At 43.0% G+C, this 19,280-nt stretch overlaps 1 protein-coding gene across 2 annotated transcripts in view; it reads right to left on the minus strand.

Annotated features, from left to right (window-relative positions):
* Positions 1 to 4,690: 4,690 nt before the first annotated feature.
* The window catches only part of Zmpste24 (zinc metallopeptidase STE24), a 44,002-nt gene continuing 29,412 nt past the window's right edge, over positions 4,691 to 19,280 (minus strand). For both annotated transcript variants that reach the window (XM_031378523.1, XM_031378522.1), the window contains 3 exons: positions 12,310 to 12,414; positions 9,800 to 9,943; positions 4,691 to 5,181 (listed from right to left, as the gene is read on the minus strand). In XM_031378523.1, the coding sequence (XP_031234383.1) occupies positions 4,957 to 5,181; positions 9,800 to 9,943; positions 12,310 to 12,414 (474 nt within the window). In that variant the 3' untranslated portion in view covers positions 4,691 to 4,956. The remainder of the gene's footprint in view (positions 5,182 to 9,799; positions 9,944 to 12,309; positions 12,415 to 19,280) is intronic.

Here is a 19,280-nt window from a genome sequence, read left to right on the forward strand (position 1 = left end):
CTTCCTGTGGATGAAGATGGGTCTCCGCTGCTGCGCAAAGTGGAGATCTGGGTACATCTTAAGTTGTGAGCATTGGGACCCCTGGTCTGTTTGAGGAACTTGTGTAGTAAGAAGTTGAGGGTTGAGGCTGGGTTTTGAGTCACTGTGTAACTTTGGGCAAACTGCTTATGCATCGTTGTCCAGTGGTGACAAGTGCTTAGCCATGTCATATGTATATAAAAGTGTGCCATATCCACTGGGTTGCCTGGGCTCTCTCCCACTCTTCCCCTCCCTCCACTTCCTTTATCCCTTTCATTCCTCGTGCATTCTGGGTCTCGTGTACTTAGACTGGCCTTGAACTTGCTGTATAGCTGAGGATGACCTTGAACTTCTGAATCTTCCTGCCTTTTGGTGTTTCCAGGGGTGTATCCCCACACTCTTTTCGTGCTACTGGACGTCAAACCCAGTGCTTCATGCATTGCATATTAGGCAAATACTTTACCAACTGAGCCACACCCCCAGCTCCACACACTCCAGCCCCCGGCCTGTCTCAGTGGCCTGTGTGCTATTTCTTTGGCAGCAGCATGCGAAGATTGGGAGATCTGGCTGTTGCCTTCCAGGGGCTCCTAGGGGCGGGGTTGAGGGTATGAAATGCTAAGGGACTCAGATCTGGTCTGTGTAACCTGGGCCACTCTTCTATTGGTCAGCTAGGAGCTTTTGGAATTAGATGACATCCTAGTCAGGATTAGTACTGCTGTGCTGAAACACCATGGCCAAAGCAACCTGGGAAGCAAAAGTTTGTCTGGCTTAGGCTTCCATATCACACACAGTTCATCATCAACAGAGCAGGAACCTGGGGACAGGAGCTGATACAGAGGTCATGGAAGAGTGTTGCTCAGTGCTCACTGGCTTGCAAGTTCCCCTCATGCTAGCTCAGCCTGTGTTTTTTTTTATGGGCTGGGCCTCTACATATCAATCATGGACTAAGAAAAAGCCTTACAAGGCTTGTTTACTCTGGAAACATTTTCTCAATTGAGGCTCCCTCCTCTCTGGCTAATTTTGTTATTTGGGTATAGATCTGGCCATGTGTTGCCCTGATACAAAGTGCTCTGCATCCTGCCCCCTCCTGGAGGTACACAGCACTGCAGCCCAAAGCTCAGTCCAAAGCTCTCCCCCCAACCCCTCCAGCCCCCACCTCACCTTCTCTCAACACACATTTACCGTCAGGGATTTAACAAGCCAGGGTCAGCCAGAAATGTTAGTGCTTTAGTGCTTTGGCCAATCCTGTTATGACTCCCCAGCGTTCAGAGAGGGCCCTGGTGTGTGGCTGTCAAAGAGTCCTTGGAATACAGAGGATTCAGGACTCAGAGCCTAGTGAAGGGATGGAAGAGAGCCTCCCTGGCCCTGAGCGGGTGCTCAGGTATCCACAGGGCATGGTGGCAGCACTGACTCTCTCTTAAGACACTGGATGCCATATTTTGGTCTGGTGCCTGGAACCTTAGGTTTAGAGAGCCTGACTCTTCCTTGATGTCTCTTGTGCTAGCTTAGGAGCCATTTCCTGGTCCTCTCTGTGGCTTAGTGAGACAGGATGCACTGGATGGTTTCGATGACAAGAGAAGCTAATGGTTCACCAATCACACCCTGTCACACTTCATTTCTGAGTAAGGCATTTGAAAGGGGGTTACTCCCAGGAACCAGTGGTCTCTGCCTTCCTGGTAGGCTGGTTTTACTCTGATCACTTCAATGTTATCTGTAAGTCTTATCTGGGATAAGATGGCCCCAGTCCATCTTATCCCAGCTCCCATACTCTCTAGGCTGTCCAAGCATGTTGTACCACACACATGCTGTGCCTGCTGCTTGTACCCTATCAGCTATCCTCACTCCAGCACCTTGCTTCCTTCCTGCCATTTCAGACACCCCTTTCACCAATGCCTGTTTCTCCTTTGTGCTTCTGTTTGACCCAAGACTTGGCCTCTCTCCTTCACTGACCATCCTTGAGGTATTGAGAGTCAAACCCAGGACCTTGTGCACCCCAGGCACATCCCAGCCCCCAAAGCCTGAATTCTCACAGTGGCACATAAGGCCCAGTAAAGCTTGTCCTTCCTCGTCCTTGTCCTTCGTCTCCCAATCCCTCTAGCACTTAGCATTCCCACCCTCTGGCCTTCTGGCACCCCTCAGTTATTTCAGTGTCTTTTTTCCTATAGTTCCCTTTTCCTAAGATGTCCTCTGATACCTACAGTACTGTCATAGGGCCCCCATTATTGTATATGTGTGTATGTATGTGTGTGTGTGTAGGTATGTATGTATATATATATACACATACACACACATATGTAAAGTCTAGCTTCTAAATTAGGAATAGTGGGAGATTAGCAGTAATTAACACAAGTTATGACAATATATTGTATGTAGGGTTTTCACTGTGGCTTGGTTTATAAGAGTGCTTGTTTAGCATGAGCAAGGCTCTGGTTTCAGTGCCAAGCATCACAGAAATGTGGTGGCACATGCTGGCCTGTAATTCCAGCACTCAGGAGGTGGAGACAGGCAGGAAGATCAAGGTAATCCTCAACTCCCCAGTGGGTTTGAGGCCAGCCTGGGATACATGAGACCATATCTTAAGAGGAAGTTTCTCTTCAGCAACTTGACAAAGGTTATTAGTATTTCTGCAACAGCCAGAAAGAGAAACTAGCAGGCGTGGGGACTACTGTGCCTTCCTCACTGTTACCTGAAACTGAGGGCTCCAACAGGGCAGTTATCTGCTCACTGGTATAGGCAATCCTGGTTCCGTAGGCTTCAGAACCCACAGGGGTATCTCCCAGTTGATCTGGATGACTGAGGAACCAGAGGATAGCCAGAATAATAAAAAGCAAGCCCAAGACAATTTGAGGTTGCAGCAATGAAGAAAGAATAATTCCAATTGTTGCTTCTGAGGGAACATCAGCAAGAACTGGTGATGCACACGCTGGAGAGAAAGGAGGCAGCCATGAGTGGGGCTGGTGCTGACACCATTCAAACTCAGGGCTGTTCACAGGTCCATGGATGGCACTGCTTCTGTAGGTGATCAACACATCTGGGTAACGTATGACGCACAAATCACATCAAACCCAACACCAGGACGTAAATCTGCATTGGCAATTTTTAATGTTTCCCTTGTGCAGAACTGAAACGTGTTTTTAAAGGCACAGAAGGAACGAAAGGCAGTTCTCTGAGCATGAAGTCACAGGAGAGGGTGCTGGAGAGGAACCGTGGGCTGCTCTGCGTAGCTGTAGGAAATAAACAATGCAGTACTGAATGAGAGCTGACGCTCCCATGGTCCATGTGAAGGCATCGCTCACATGTCAGCAGAGTGAAGATACCATAGTGTACAGTCGATCATACTGTGGAATGAATACCCAGGAGGGGCTCGCTGCCAGTGACTGGGAGCGGCAGGTACAGCATGGTTCCCATTCAGGACGTAGACAGACATTCGAAGCAGTCAAGCACATACCTTTTCCCATTGGAAATCTTTTATGACACTTTCTCTGCAAGTAAACATCTGCCTGCCTACCAAGAATTATAATTTTAAAAAATGGAATCTGGTCTAATTATGATTTGTGAATAAAAAGTTACAAAAATAAAAGCAGAGACTTCTGTCCTTGAAAAAGATAGAAAACTATATTTTCCTGTAATAAGAGAATCATGAATATCACATATTTCACCTTTATGTCTTTCAAATGTCATCTCTTCTTTTTTTTTTATATTCTGCCATAATTAACATTGGGAGATATATACAATATGGCAACTTCTGCTGAGTAAAAGGATGTACTATTATTTACTGGGAAAAAAAATGAATAAGAAAAGGCTAGTTTATTCCTAATAAGATTGGTGGAAGGGTAAAAAAAAATCTGACTGACCAAACTGACTTTCACTCTAAACCCTTTGAAACAGTCTCATTATATAATCCTGGCTGGCCTGGAACTTGCTATGTAGACCAGGCTAGGTCTCAGCTCAGTCTGCCTCTGCCTCAATCACTGAGATTAAATGTTAAGTGCTGCCAAGCCTGGTTTAAAATTAAGACCTTCTTAAAAAGCAAACCCAAAGTCAATGATTTAAAAGGTTTCTGATTTCAAGCACTATGAACAATTCCTAAGCTGTATGTAGTAGCTCACACCTGTAATCCCAACATCAAAAGGACTGAGGCAGGAGACCTGATATGGTTCAAGGCCACCTTGGGCTAAAGAATGAGTTTGGGGCCAGCAAGGACTAGAATGAGACCTTATATTTAAAAAAAAAAAAAAAAAAAAAAAAAAAAAAGAAGAAAGAGGGAAGGGATTCCTAATTTGTGTGGCAAGAAAGAGAACAGAAAGCTCTGCAACTACAACAGTACAGCATGCCTAACAACTCATTTCAGTAGCACTAGCCTTACTAATTTTTACTTTTCTTTCTTATTTAAAAACACTGATTTGCTGGGTTAAATCATAACAGCATGAAGATAAAAACGAATTCCATGTAGTCCAAACACAATGATGTGGGACCATTCTTCATTTCTGGGTTAAATCATAACAGCATGAAGGTAAAAACGAATTCCATGTAGTCCAGGCACAATGATGTGGGACCACTCTTCGTCTCTGCCTTGTGAGAAGGGCTTGGAGGTGGTGCTTTCACCTCTGAACACACGACCTAAAGACCCTCTATGAAGATTCCACATAGTGCAGAAATAAAACAAGTTGTGCATTTCCTTAAATCATTTTACAAACTGATGGCAAATCAGATAATAGATAAAACTATGCTTTAAAAATATTAAGCCTCAAAATTTCATCCAGTGTTTTAAGAAATGGATTATTAAAATCATTTTTGAAATGAGATAGTAAATGTATTTAAATCTGGACTTTTATGTACGTAATCATTTTTCTTAAAAAATTAAAAACATCAAGAGCTGGAACATGCGGCCAGGACAGAAGTAACAGGAAGTGCATTCAGTCATGGGACCTGAGCGGCTCAGTCTTGTTTTGCGTTTTTCAGAGCCTGAAGCCTCTCTAAAAGCGGAGGGTGTGAATAGTGCCATGTTGAAAACAACCAGTCAGACACTGGGAATCCTAGGTTATCTTTGTTCAGCTTGATCAAAGCAGAATATAAGTCTTTAGCCTTCCCAAGTTTCTTGGCAAAAGCGTCGGCTTGAAATTCAAATCTGCGGCTCAGGACTGTTAGGCAGAAAGACAGAACCTGCAGAAGGGAAATGGAAGGTTTTAGCCACCTGGAACCTTTGCTATCACTGAAGTCTTCATGAGCCTGGCTGTGGAGGAAGGCTGGTCAGGACACGAGAAAGGCAAGCCAAAACTAGGAGATGACAACTTAGGGACTCAGTGGGGGACTGTCAAGCTGAGCTTCCCTCACCCCAAGCAATCAGACCGGAAACAGTATGGAGCTTATTAAAAAGGAGCTGTGCTGTGCATGCTCTTCAGGAACCTCCTTCTGCTATACAGGTCAGGAGGGTGACGTTCAGAGGCCTGGACAATTGTCTGGAGGCCACAGGCTGGAGGCTAGTGCTGAACAAGGGCAACTCCCGGTCTCAGTCAGACCTGTGCTTACTTTCTGTCTCTGATGTGCTTTGCCTGTTTTTCTGAGACTGGGTTTCATATAACCCAGGTCAACTTCAAACTCCTCATTCTTTGCCCCTACATCCCAAGTGCTAGCTAGGATATCATAGGAATCCACTACCTTATCTGGAGTTCTTTTTCAAATATTTATTTTGTATTTGTATTTTGCCTGGTGCCCGAAGAGGTCAGAAGTGGGCTTCATTATCTTTCTGACCTGGAATTACATTATAGATAGTTATGAGTCATCATGTGGATGCTGGGAACTGAACCCAGGTTCTCTGCAAGGGCGAGTGCTTTTAACCACTGAGCCATCTCTCCAGCCCACAGGATCACTCAGTATTCTTGATCATTTATCTATTTTTAATAAGTCTTCTCTGAGCTATTCTAAAGATATGACAGAGTCTCTGATAATAGTTTCAAATTTTGTTTGGTTATTGCCATAGTCTTCCTACATAGCCGGCCTCACACCCATGATCCTCCGACATCAGCCTCCCACATTAGAACTGAAGGTTCTCCAAGTGGCTCTGGCAATATCTCAGAGTAAGTTCATAATTTCTAAAGATCATTATGACAGGGAAGCTTTTCCTGGCAAAAATATACATTCTGAGGGATTAAAAAGTTTTTGTATCAACATTCGGGGGCAGAGGCAAATGGATTTCTGATTTGAGGCCAGCCTGGTCTACAGAGCAAGTTCTAAGACAGCCCCAGGGCTACATAGAGAAACCTTGTCCAAAAAAACTGAAAGGAAAAAGATTAACAAAAACCAATGTTTTTGTTTGTTTGTTTGTTTGTTTTGCTTTGCTTTTGGGGAGATGGCTCTGTGGTAAAGTGCTTACTGTGTGAGCCTGAGGACCCAAATTTGAATTGGCAGCTAAATGAGTATCAGAAGCCCAGTGCTAGGGAGTGGGGATATGGGGTAGATCTCAGGGGCTTGCCAGGCACCAGGTTCAGTGACATAGGAAGATTACTGGTGTGAATGTCTGGCCTTGAGCAACAGAGGAAGGCATCCAATATAACCTCTGGTCTCTACAGGCACACACTCGGGCAAGCATTCTTATGAATACAGCTCACTGTCTCTGTCAGTTTCCCTCTCTGCCACTAACAAATACTAGTTTCCTAATGAAGTTTGTGAGTCTCTGTTACCATCCAATCCTACATGAAATCCCTTTCAAATCTTGAATGTACATTTTGGTTTGGAAATCTGAGTCACATGAGGTGGACTGTACCTGTCATTCCAGCTCCTGGGAGGCTGAGGCAGCAGTCAGAGGCCAGCCTATTACAACATACTGAGACTCTATCTTGAGGAAGGAAAGAAGGGTAGGGGAGAAAGGCAAGACCTACCCCAATCTCCATTCACTGGCTCTAATAACCTTATCTCAATGTTCCACCTGCACATGTGAGAACCTAGGTTCAGTCTTTAGAACCATAAAAAACAAGCCCCCCAAACAAACATACAATCCCTTATTCTCGTCCTTCGCCTTTTCTAAGTACCCTAGTTAACCAGTCTTTGATTTTCACTATAATACATAAATAAAACAGAAGCTAAATGAGTAACCATCTGCTCTGTTGTAAGTTTCCAATATCTTTTAAGGGTTTACTTCTAATTATGTGTATGTATGCAGTGTGGGCATGGATTACATGAGTATGGGTGCCTGCAGATGCCAGATCCACTGGACTTCCAGAGCTGGAGTTACAGGCAGTGCCTGACATGAGTTCTAGGAAGAGCAGTACTGACTCTGAAACACTGAGCTAGCCCTCCAATTGTTTTTGAAAGGGCAATCCCAGGACAGCATCTCTCCTAATAGGCCCCTTAAACTGACACTGCTTACAAGACACCCAGGATAAAATAAGCAGTGCCTCTGAAATAGATCTCCAAGGCAACTCAAAGCTTAATAATCAGCTGTTAGTACCTCTGTGAACTACTCACATCCCAAACCACTCTAATACTCCATATTTATTTCAGTACTTGTGAAGTGAATTCAACTGTCTAGTAAGGAGACAAAACAAACAAACAAAAAAACCTCGGAGTGGCCCAAGCAGACAGCAAGCGCGAGCACTGTCCTTGCACCCCTCAGCCCTCCTCCCTGCTTCTGCAGCATCATCCTCTCACCCCTCAGCCCTCCTCCCTAGGTCTGCAGCATCGTCCTCCCATCCCTCAGCCCTCCTCCCTGGGCCTGCAGCATCATCCTTGCACCCCTCAGCCCTCCTCCCTAGGTCTGCAGCATCATCCTTGCACCCCTCAGCCCTCCTCCCTGGGTCTGCAGCATCATCCTTGCACCCCTCAGCCCTCCTCCCTGGGTCTGCAGCATCATCCTTGCAACCCTCAGCCCTCCTCCCTGGGTCTGCAGCATCATCCTTGCACCCCTCAGCCCTCCTCCCTGGGTCTGCAGCATCATCCTTGCACCCCTCAGCCCTCCTCCCTGGGTCTGCAGCATCATCCTTGCAACCCTCAGCCCTCCTCCCTGGGTCTGCAGCATCATCCTTGCACCCCTCAGCCCTCCTCCCTGCTTCTGCAGCATCATCCTTGCAACCCTCAGCCCTCCTCCCTGCTTCTGCAGCTCTCCTCTACTTCAGCAGCTGGACCTCTCCTGTGAGCTGGGTTGCCAGACTTCCTAGGCAAGTTAAAGAAAACTAAACATGGACTAAGGGGGAAGTCACAGTGATATTATTAGCCCAAAGGGGTAAGAAAATATTAAACAAACAAAATTAAACAAACAAAGCTTTTAAAATGCAGGGTGCTGGAGGATCATTTACAACTATGTATGTGTGGAGACTTTACCACATCCGAGATAAAACAAAAGCATTGTGTATCATGTTTTTGTTTTTTTTTATTGTTGCTGCTGATGATATTTTTTGAGACAGGGTTTCTCTATGTAGCTCTGGCTGTCCTGGAACTTACTCTAGACCAGCTGGCCTCAAATGCAGAGATCCACTTGCCTCTGCCTCCCAAGTACTGGGATCAAAGGGTATACCACCACCACCACCTGGCTCTATATCATGTTTAAGCAGTAAACTGCATAATGCATTTTATAAATACAGTCATCAAAAGTTAAAAAGTTTAATGTCTAGGGGCTGGAGAGATAGTTCAGCAGTTAACAGTATGTGTTGCTCTTCCAGGGGACCCAGTCTGGACTCATGGCCCAGCAGTCATGTCAGGTGGCTCACAGCTTTAGGAGAATTCACCAACTCTGGCCTCTGCTGGCACCTGAATTCACATGCATATGCCATACACAAATATCATACATAGTTAAAAATAATAAAAATAAATCTGAAAACCAAAAAAACAATAGGTTAATGTCTATTATTTAGAAATAATAAATACAGGTTCTCTGTTAGATTTAGTTCTGTGGACAACACTACAGTTACTTCTCTTATAACTTTTACTCTAGAGTAATGGTTCTCAACCTGTGGATCGTGACCCTTTTTGGGGTCAAACAACCCTTTCATAGAAGTTTCATATCAGATATTCTGCATATCAGGTATTTATAATTCATAACAGTAGCAAAATTACAGTCATGAAGTAGCAACAAAAATAATTTTATGGTTGGTGTTACAATATAAATGAACTATATTAAAGGTCACAGCATTAGGAAGGTTGCGAACCAATATTTAGAACCTGTTTCAAGGATGAATGGAGATTCCTCAAGATCACCAATATTGTTTCTTGGTTTCATCTGGAAACCTTACCAAATGCCATGAGATTCTGCTCTGAAATGCAGTCTCACAAACACGTGTTATCACGCGTGCACGATCTGTTCCTGGTTAGCTCCTAAGCTCACTAGTGAATACCCACGTTTGGTTTAGTGGTACTGGAAGGAACTCTAGAGTTACTGTGAACAATCAGAAGAACACTGTCAGACAGCTCTTCCCAGTCTACCTGTCACCCTATTCAGTTATAATTTGTCTTGTCCTCTCACGCACAGATTTTCACACCCATGCTGGTGACTACATGGCCGACCAAGGACACTGTAGCAGGTGACCTCCACCTACTGCAGCTGTGAGGTACATACAACGAGGTTTTTATTGCTAAGCTCCAATACTCTACTTTTATCTCCTGATAGTATTGTCAGCACTTAGTTACTTAGTCTGGGGTTTCTCTGCTACTTTTATACTGTCCAATCTGTCAGTGAGGAACTAGAAGAGTATAGAACTTTATTGATTTATTTTTTACACTATCCCAAAGAATCTAGATTTGAAACAGGTAAAAACCATATTACATGGTAGTTTTAAAAAGCATACATTACCTCATTGTAAGGTGAGAAAATAAACTGAAAGATGATCAAGAGTCCGATCAGAGTGGGTTGGCTGTCATAAAAACCAAAGGCGGCAAAAAGTTCCCTTCGACCAATTAATACAGCAAACAAGAAAAAACACAGGAAAGAATTCATCTGGAAAAGAGGGCGTAACACTGTATGTTACTATGATGCTAAGCAAGCCTGCAGTGCATTTTCTTGATTAACAATTGATATGAGAGGGCCCAGCTCACTATGGATGTTGCCACCCCTGGGCAGGTAGTCCTGGAATGTACAAGAAAGCAGGCTAAGCAAGCCATGAGGAGCAGGCCAGTAAGCAATGTTCCTTTATGCATTAGAGGTTCTCAACTTAATACTGCAACCCTTTAATATACTTACTTCCTCATGTTGTGGTGATCCCCAACAATAAAATTATTTGTGGTTGCTACGTCATAACTGTAATTTTGCTACTGTTGTAAGTTGTAATGTAGATATCTGATATGCAGTATATCTGATATGTGACCCCCAAAGGTGTCAAGACCCACAGGCTGAGAACCTCGCATATATGTATATAAATATAAACACACACACATATGAGAAACACAACTTCCCAAGTTGTTTTTGGTCATGGCATTTTATCACTGCAATAGAAAGCATAACTAAGACTCAGAGGGTATTGCTAGGTAGCCCATGCTGGCCTCACAATCATAATCCTCCTGCCTCAGTCAGGCAGGAGGCATTCAAAGCATATACCTTTAATGTCAAAATTTTATATATAACATATATAATAACATCATATGCTAGCACCAGCTGAAGTGCCAAAATGCCCACCATGGAAAAAGATTTTAGTGCTGGAGAGAGTGCTCAGCGGTTAAGAGCATTGACTGCTCTTGCAAAGAACTTGGGTTCGGTTCCCAGCACCCACATCATTGGCTTGTGACTATCTTTAACTCCAGCTCCAGGGAATCCTATGCCTCTGGCCTCTGTGGGCTCCTGCCCTCAAGTCCACATATCCACATACAGACAAACATACCTATACTTGAAAAATCATAAAAACAAAATCTTTTAAAAAATTTTACAATTATTACAATTTGTAAAATTATTTCACAAACGATTCTTTTAAAGCCTTTAAAAAGTAGATAAAAAAATATAGAAGCCATGCAGTGGTGGCACACATCTTTAATCCCAGCACTCAAGAGACAAAGGCCAATAATAGACCCTTGAATTTAAGGCCAGCCTGGTCTCCAAAGTGAGTTAAAATGCCTATTTTTTTTTTTTACACTTACGATTTGCTTATTCTTGTGTGCATGTGTATGTGCTTTTGCAGCAGCACGTGTGTCATGGCAGGCAAGCATGTGGAGGTCAGAAGGACAACCTGCAGGAGTTAGTTCTTGCCTTCTACCAGGTGGGTCCCAGGAATCAATCTAATATTGTCAGACTTGGTGGCAAGTGCCTTTGTATGCTGAATAATCTCACCAACTTTGAAAAGCATTTTTAACATATGACTTATCTAGTTTTGCTCCCTTGGCTTTCATGGCCCACATATCTGAGCAGCTATGGGAGTGACAGTAATGATGGTAACAGCAGTGAACACTAATACGTACTCACCATGCTCCCGGGACATCCCAAACTCTGGCAGGACTATTCACTTAAATCTTACCCAGCACTATGCTTTATTATTCAATGAAGAAATGGAGGTAGAGAGAAATTAAGGAATTACCTCAGATCACTCAGGAAACCACAAAGAGAAGTCAAGTAGCTTAGTCTCAAAGTTGTGATCCTCCTGCCTCAGCTTCCTGAATACTGGGATTACAAGCCTGTAATATCACTCCTGGCTTGAGGTTTGTCTTGATCCATTATTATATATCTCGAGCCTGTCATATTTTTATGTACTTATTTAGGTTTTCTTTTTATGTAGCTCAGTTTGGCCTAGAAATTGCTATACAGCTCAGAATGGCCTTCAGCTTCTAAACTTTTTTACTTATCTTGTTTATGTATTTGTGTGAGCACAAGAACACATGCAACAGTGCAAGTACAGAGGGTCAGAGGACAGCTTAAGGGAGTTGGTTCTTCCTTCCATCATGTGAATCCTGGGGTTCGAACTTAGGCTTGGTAGTAAGTACCTTTAACTCTTAAGCCGTTTTGCGAGGCCCATCAACCTGAGATCTTTCTGCCTGGGTCTCCTGAGCTCTTAAGATAACAGGTGGAAGGTAAAAAGACAGGAGGATCACCGGGCAGAGGTGGTGCACACCTTTAATCCCAGCACTTGGGAGGCAGAGGCAGGCGGATTTCTGAGTTGGAGGCCAGCCTGGTCTACAGAGTGAGTTCCAGGACAGCCAAGGCTACACAGTGAAACCCTGTCTCGATAAACAACAAACAAACAAACAAACAAAAGACAGGAGGATCTGGAGTTCAAGGTCATCTTTGGCTACATAGTGAGCACCAGGCTAGTCTGAACTATATGAGATCCTGTCTTAAACAAAACAAAATAAAATAAAATATAACTGTCATGCCAAACTTACCTGACTAATAATGATATTTTTTACAGTGTGTCCCAACTTCCAGTGCCCCAGTTCATGGCCAAGTACAGCCAATACCTCCTCGTTTTTACATCCTTGTTTCTTATTCTGAATCAAAGAAAAAAGGAAAACACTGATTAATAGCCTTTAATTCACTTATGTCTTTATCCTTGTCCCATCTAATTAAACAACCAGACTTTAGTTTAGAACTTTGCCTAACAGAGCATTCACTTCATGTGAGATATTTTGTTATGCCCCAACAACAGAAATATACACAAGACAGGCTCCAACTTCACTAAGTTTAACACCCTATACTAACTTAGATTAGAAAAAAGAAATTGGAAAAAGCATAAATCTTTATCAATAAGGTAAGGATTAAACAAGATATAATGAAACCAGTTGGCAGCCACATCTTAAACCCACTAGAAACCTTATCCTCAAAGTTTGTTTGGACCTAGAAACTGCTCATGATGAGATCAAGTAACAGTTGTGTATACATTCACTGGATATGCTGATAGGAAGCACAGCATGGTGTTAGGAGCAGTCCATTGTATATGGTAGATAAGTGACTTGACTATCCTATTTATTTATTAATTTATTTATTTTGGTTTTTCGAGACAATGTTTCTGTGTGTATCTCGGGCTATCCTAGAATTCACTCTGTAGACTAGGCTGGCCTCGAACTCAAGAGATCCACCTGCTTCTGCCTTTGAAGTGCTGAGATTAAAAGTGTACACCATCGGGCTGGAGAGATGGCTCAGCAGTTAAGAGCACTGGCTGCTGTTCCAGAGGTCCTGAGTTCAATTCTCAGCAACCACATGGTGGCTCACAACCATCTGTAATGGGATCTGATGCCCTCTTTGGGTGTGTTTAAAGACAGCTACAGTGTACTCATCATATGTATCAAATAAATAAAATCTTAAAAACAAAAAGAGCCTCAGAGGCTAGAGACATACAGAGCCTGATGGTTTAACATTTGCCTAATGTGCACAAGGTTATCGTTCTAATTCCCAGCACCACCACCAAACAAAAAAAAAAAAAAAAAAAAAAAGAGTAACAATAATTGATTCAAATTATAAGGTAATGCAAGAAACAGGAGAAACAAGAAGGATGAAAACAGCAATATGGGATTCAGGACAGTGGGTGGGCATGGTGGGGGAAGGAAATCGGAGGGACAAATGGTAGCAAATTAAGCAAACAAAGTTGAGTCGCAGGGTAGCAATGGAGGATACGGAGAGTGAACAGATTTGCATTGCTGAACTTTCAAAAGGCATGGGGAACACACCAAGCACCTCTAAATCTGGACAGAAAGAGGAAGTCACTAGAATAAGACTGGAGAGATAAAAGAGAAATGGTTTAGTATGTAAAGGTGCTTGTGCCTTACAATGCATATACACACAACAAATGTAAAAAATAAATTATGAAATGTTAGCTCAACAGATGAAGGTGCCTGCTACAATGGCTGCTGACCTGAGCCTGATCGTCAGGACTCGTATAGTGGGAGAGAACTAGCTGCTAAAAGTGGCCCTCTGACTGCCACACGTGTGCTAAAGGCACATGAACACCTACCCTACACACCACACAATAAAATAATAATAACTAAACTTTTTTTTAAGAAAAGAAACTCAACATTCAAGTAATATTATATCTGGAATAACAAGGAAAAATGGAGCAGCGTGGGAATGCAGAAGATGCAAATCTTCACAGGGGCCCTGTACTCTAAACCCCTCAGGGTTCTTCAAGATTAAGGTCAGGGCAATGGGCCAGAGAGATGGCTGTTCTTCTAGACAACTGGGTTTGATTCCCAGCAGCCTCACGGCAGCTTACAACTGTCTGTAATTCCAGTTCCAGAGGATCTGACATCATCTTCTAGCATTCTCAGGCATCAGGCATGCAGCTGGTATACATAAACATATGCAGGCCAAACACCTATACACATAGAGGGGTTTTCGTTGTTGTTGGTTTGTTTTGTTTTTAAATCAATGACAAATTATAATAGAAGTCACCAAACACTTCAGAAAACAAGTCAAGACAAGAGAGAGCAAAAACAACAAAAAGCAGCATTAGTACCATAAAAATTTGTATAATGGGATTATCAGATTCAGAATACAAAATAAACATGCTTTATACAAATAAGGAGACACGACCTAAAGAATCCCTCACCAGCCAGGCAGTGGTGGTGCAGACCTTTAATCTTAGTACTCAGAAGGCAGAGGCAGATGGATCTCTGAGTTTGAGGACAGCCTGATCTACATAGGGGGTTCCAGGACAGCCAGGGCTACATATAGAACACAGAGAAAACAAACAAACAAACAACAACAACAAAAGTGGACAGAGGCTTGGCATGATGGTGCTCACCTTTAATCATAATACTGGATAGGTAGAGGCCAAGAAGCAGGTGAGTTTCTGTGAGCTAGAGGCCAGCCTGCTTTACATAGAGAGTGCTAGGGCTATATGTAGACACCCTGTCTCAAAACAAAAATAAAACAAAAACACAAGGCAAAGACATAGTAGACTAGTAAGGAACACAGCTGGGTTGAGGATATGGTAGAGCATTTGCCTTGCATGGGCGAATTCACTGTAGTTCCCCTTCCCAGCATGGAGATGGGAGACAGAGTGACACAAGCCTGGGAGTCACACTCAAAGCCTCGTCAACGTGGCATGCAGAGAGAAACAAGGATCCTCTGCCACCAAAAGGAGGTTTGATGACTTACAGATGACTGTTACAAAGAACTGGATTTTCTTTTCCTTCCACATGAATGTCACATAAAAGAAGAAGGAAAAAACCCACACTATGTGTATAGCACACCACACTTCTTTTCATAAAACTCACCCCTTGCCTCACTGGATTTTTTTAAGATTTATTTATTTATTATATATAAGTACACTGTAGCTGTCTTCAGACACACCAGAAGAGGGTGTCAGATCTCATTACGGGTGGTTGTGAGCCACCATGTGGTTGCTGGGATTTGAACTCATGACCTTCTGAAGAGTAGTTGGTGCTCTTCCCCACTGAGCCATCTCACCAGCCCAACCTCACTGGATTCTTAACAATACTGTACTGGCAACAAGTAGAGCATCTTTACTTCAGAGAAAAAGAAAAGGACGCTGAGAAACTGAAATGTCTCATGTGGGACTGTGCTGTAATCCCAGCACTTGGTGGAAGAAAGAACCAGGAGTTCAAGGTCATCCTAGGCTACATGAGATCCCTGTCTCAAAACAAAACAGAAAATCTTGTTCAATCTAATAAGCCTACCCCCATCAAAATTCTGCCTAGTTCACATGTTCTTCTCAGAAAACAGCATGCTTATCAGAATTTACAGGAATGCCCGAGTATCAAGATGAGTGCAATTAAGGGTACCTGGACTTCGAGGGCTCTTTGTTACCTCTACTCACAGGTTTATTAGGATGGGATACATCATATATCACAGCATGTAACTTATATATAAAACTTATGTAAACGTGTGTGTGTGTGTGTGTGTGTGTGTACAGACTCTTCAAAGAGTCAACAGAAGGCAGGCTCTACTCAGCACACTTCAAAGGAGTACTCGATAATTTGTGCTTTGCTTTTGTTCTGCTGATGATTGACTCCAGGGGCATGACAAGCTAGGCAGGTATTCTATCTGAGCTAGCTACCAACTGTGTTTGTAGCCAAATAAAGCTGTTTTCAAAGACACCAAAGGTCTGCATTCTCCTTCCATTGTTGCCACTCCTAGACCGCTTGCTAGTGTGTAAATTGACTACAATGTCTATAGCCTGTTCTGGGCACTCCTTAAGCAGGCTCCCTGCTGAACCTGCAGACTCTCAAGGGTCACTGAGTTACCCTTTCGAACCTTTAGTTTTCCTGTCTGTGAAATGACCTTAAGACCTTGTCCCAGCTTTGACTCCTATGATACTATTTGTTAAACCTAAGTGGCTTTTATTCTAAAATTCTAGCTGGCAGGATAATTCCACTTAAAATAAATATTGAAAGCCAAGTAGCATAGCTCATGCCTATATTAACACTCAAGAGCTTGAAGCCAGGCTAGGCTGTATAGTAAGGTCCAGACCAATGTGGGCCACACACATCATGCTACTGTCATGTATGTGTGTATGTGTGTGTGTATATAGCATATATGTATGTGTGTGTGTTCATATTCACATGCTTGTGGTGCATGTGAATGTGTGAATGTACAGGTGTGCACCTTAGCCTTGAGAAAAGGTCTCTCACTGAAATGGAAGCTCAGTTTTGTCTGTCAGTAGGATCTGCCAGTCTCTACACCTCCATGCCTGGCTGTTTACATGGGTGCCAGGGACTCGAATTCAGGTCCTCAAGTTTGTAGAACAACTCTTACCCACTGGGACATCTTCCCAGTCATTCAATACTGTCTTAAACAAACAAACAAACAAACCCAAGGGTTGGACTCAACAGTTGAGAGCATTTATTGCTCTTAAAGAGGGCCCATGTTTGATTCCCAGAACCCACATGGTGACTCAAAAGTCATACATAACCCTAGTTCCAGGATATCTGATGCCCTCTTCTGTCCTCTCCAGGCACCAATCATGCACATGGTACGCATTCAAACATGTAGGCAAAACACACATAAACATACACACATGCATGATTAGATAAAACAAACTAAGCAATCAAGAGGACTGCTCTTCTGAGAATTTGGGTCTGGTTCCCAATACCCACTCCAGGTGGCTCTCATCTGCCTCTAAGTCTGCCTGCAGAGGCCCCAGACACTTTTCTGTGGACTATGCACTTACCTGCACACAACACTCATACACATAAAAATAAATTAGTCTTTTAAAAATTGAAGGGCACTGGGCTGGAGAGATGGTCCAGTGTTAAAGGCACTGGATACTCTTGCAGAGGACCTGGGTTCAACTCCTAGCACTCACATGACAGCTCACAACTGTCTGTAACTTCAGTTCCAGGATATCTGACACCTTCACATAGACGTACAAGCAGGTAAAACATCAATGTTCATAAAATAATAATAAACTATTTTTAAAAATTCAAAGGCATTGACCCCTTTACCATACTATTTAATCCTTGCACAGAAATTATCTCATCTAGATATTCATAACAGGTACAGGCACCTTACCAGATCATCCCTTTAAAATGAAAATAAATACTCAAATGACAATCATTATTTTCCAGAACTTAAAAGAAATAGCACAAGAGATTTCATGGGCGTTTGAACTTCAACTCAGAACTCTGAAAGGTGAGCATCTTGGAATTACAATTTCTCAAACACAAGAGAACTTGAACTATTCTGATTCTGCCCCACTCTCATCCAAGGACATCTGGTACCATCTGGGGAGTGTTTTGGTTGTAATATGTGAGTTCATAAAAGACATGTCACTGGTTTCAAGTGACACCCTCACATCTGATAAGCCAGCAAGGCTGCCAAACATCACAAGATACTATCCAGTCCAATAGTGTCAAGATTGAGAAACACTGCCAGCCTTACCTTTGCCTGAATGAATCAGAAGTTCAGAAAGCTTAAATCACTTGTCCAGAGCTATGTAGCTGGTGAATGAATGGGGATTTATAATCATCTCATGTGGAACCAGATGAAGGACATATGCAATCCCACATACAAATACTAGGGGTTATTTCTGAAGACTATTATTATTATTTCTTGCTATCCCTTCCTCATCCATTTATTATTATATTTTAAATTTTACTAGTTAGCATTAGCTGACCTCATCCAGCAATGTTTTTAGATTCTCAGGTCCAATTTAAGAAAAGTTTTCTTGGGGTTGGGTGTGGTGGCACAGGCCTTTAATACCAGCACTTAAAAGCAGAGACAGATGGATCTCTGAGTTCAATGCCAGCCTTATCTATATAGTGAGTTTCTGGGCACGCAGGGTATGTATAGAGAACCTGTCTTAAAAACAAACAGCCAGGCAGTGGTGGCGCACACCTTTAACCCCAGCACTTGGGAGGCAGAGGCAGGCGGATTTCTGAGTTGGAGGCCAGCCTGGTCTACAGAGTGAGTTCCAGGACAGCCAGGGCTACACAGAGAAACCCTGTCTGGAAAAACAAAACAAAACAAAACAAACAAACAAAAACCCAAAAAACCAAAACCAAACAAACAAACGAGTAAATAAACATTTTCTTGGGCTGGTGAGCTAGCTCAATGGGTTAAAAAGGTCTTTGCCAAACAGTCTGGACACCTCAGTTTAGTCCCTGGAACTCAAGAAAAGTAGAGAACTGGTGCCACAAAATTGTTCTCTGATCTCTAGACATATGCTATGGTATGCACATATGCACTCACAGATGCACTCACATGAGTGTGCATACACACACACACACACACAAAAGAAATGGCTTCTCTTACACTTCCCATTATCTTGTATCCAGAGCTTCCCAGTATCAGAGTAAAGGATGTTTGTCTGACCATCCCCTTTGCACTGTAGGTTTATAAAGATTAGACTTCTTGGGCTAGAGAGATGGCTCAACGGTTAGAGCACTGACTGCTCTTTCAGAAGTCCTGAGTTCAATTTCCAGCAACCACATGGTGGCTCACAACCATCTGGAATCTGATACCCTCTTCTGGTGTGTCTGAAGAGAGAAACAGTGTATTCACATACATAAAATAAATAAATAAATCTAAAAAAATTTAGACTTTGTTTTCCAACCCCGGTACTCTCCTGAGTGCTGGGATTAGAGGTGGGAGCCATTATGACTTGTGCCCTGTACATGTTAGGCAAGCACTTTACCAACAGAGCCACATTTCAACTCCCTACTTATGCATACTTTGACAGCCCTGGCACTTTCTTTGTAGACCAGGCTAGCCTGGAATCACTCGTCTCTGCCACCTGGGTCCTGGGATTAAATTAAAGGCATACACCACCTTCCCCTGACTACTTTTATATTTTTAATGCCAAGCAAAGCAGTTCAGTAGAAAGCATATATTTCGCCGGGCGGTGGTGGCGCACGCCTTTAATCCCAGCACTTGGGAGGCAGAGGCAGGTGGATTT

This window comes from Mastomys coucha, unplaced genomic scaffold (assembly GCF_008632895.1).
Source record: "Mastomys coucha isolate ucsf_1 unplaced genomic scaffold, UCSF_Mcou_1 pScaffold18, whole genome shotgun sequence".
Taxonomy (NCBI): Eukaryota; Metazoa; Chordata; class Mammalia; order Rodentia; family Muridae; genus Mastomys; species Mastomys coucha.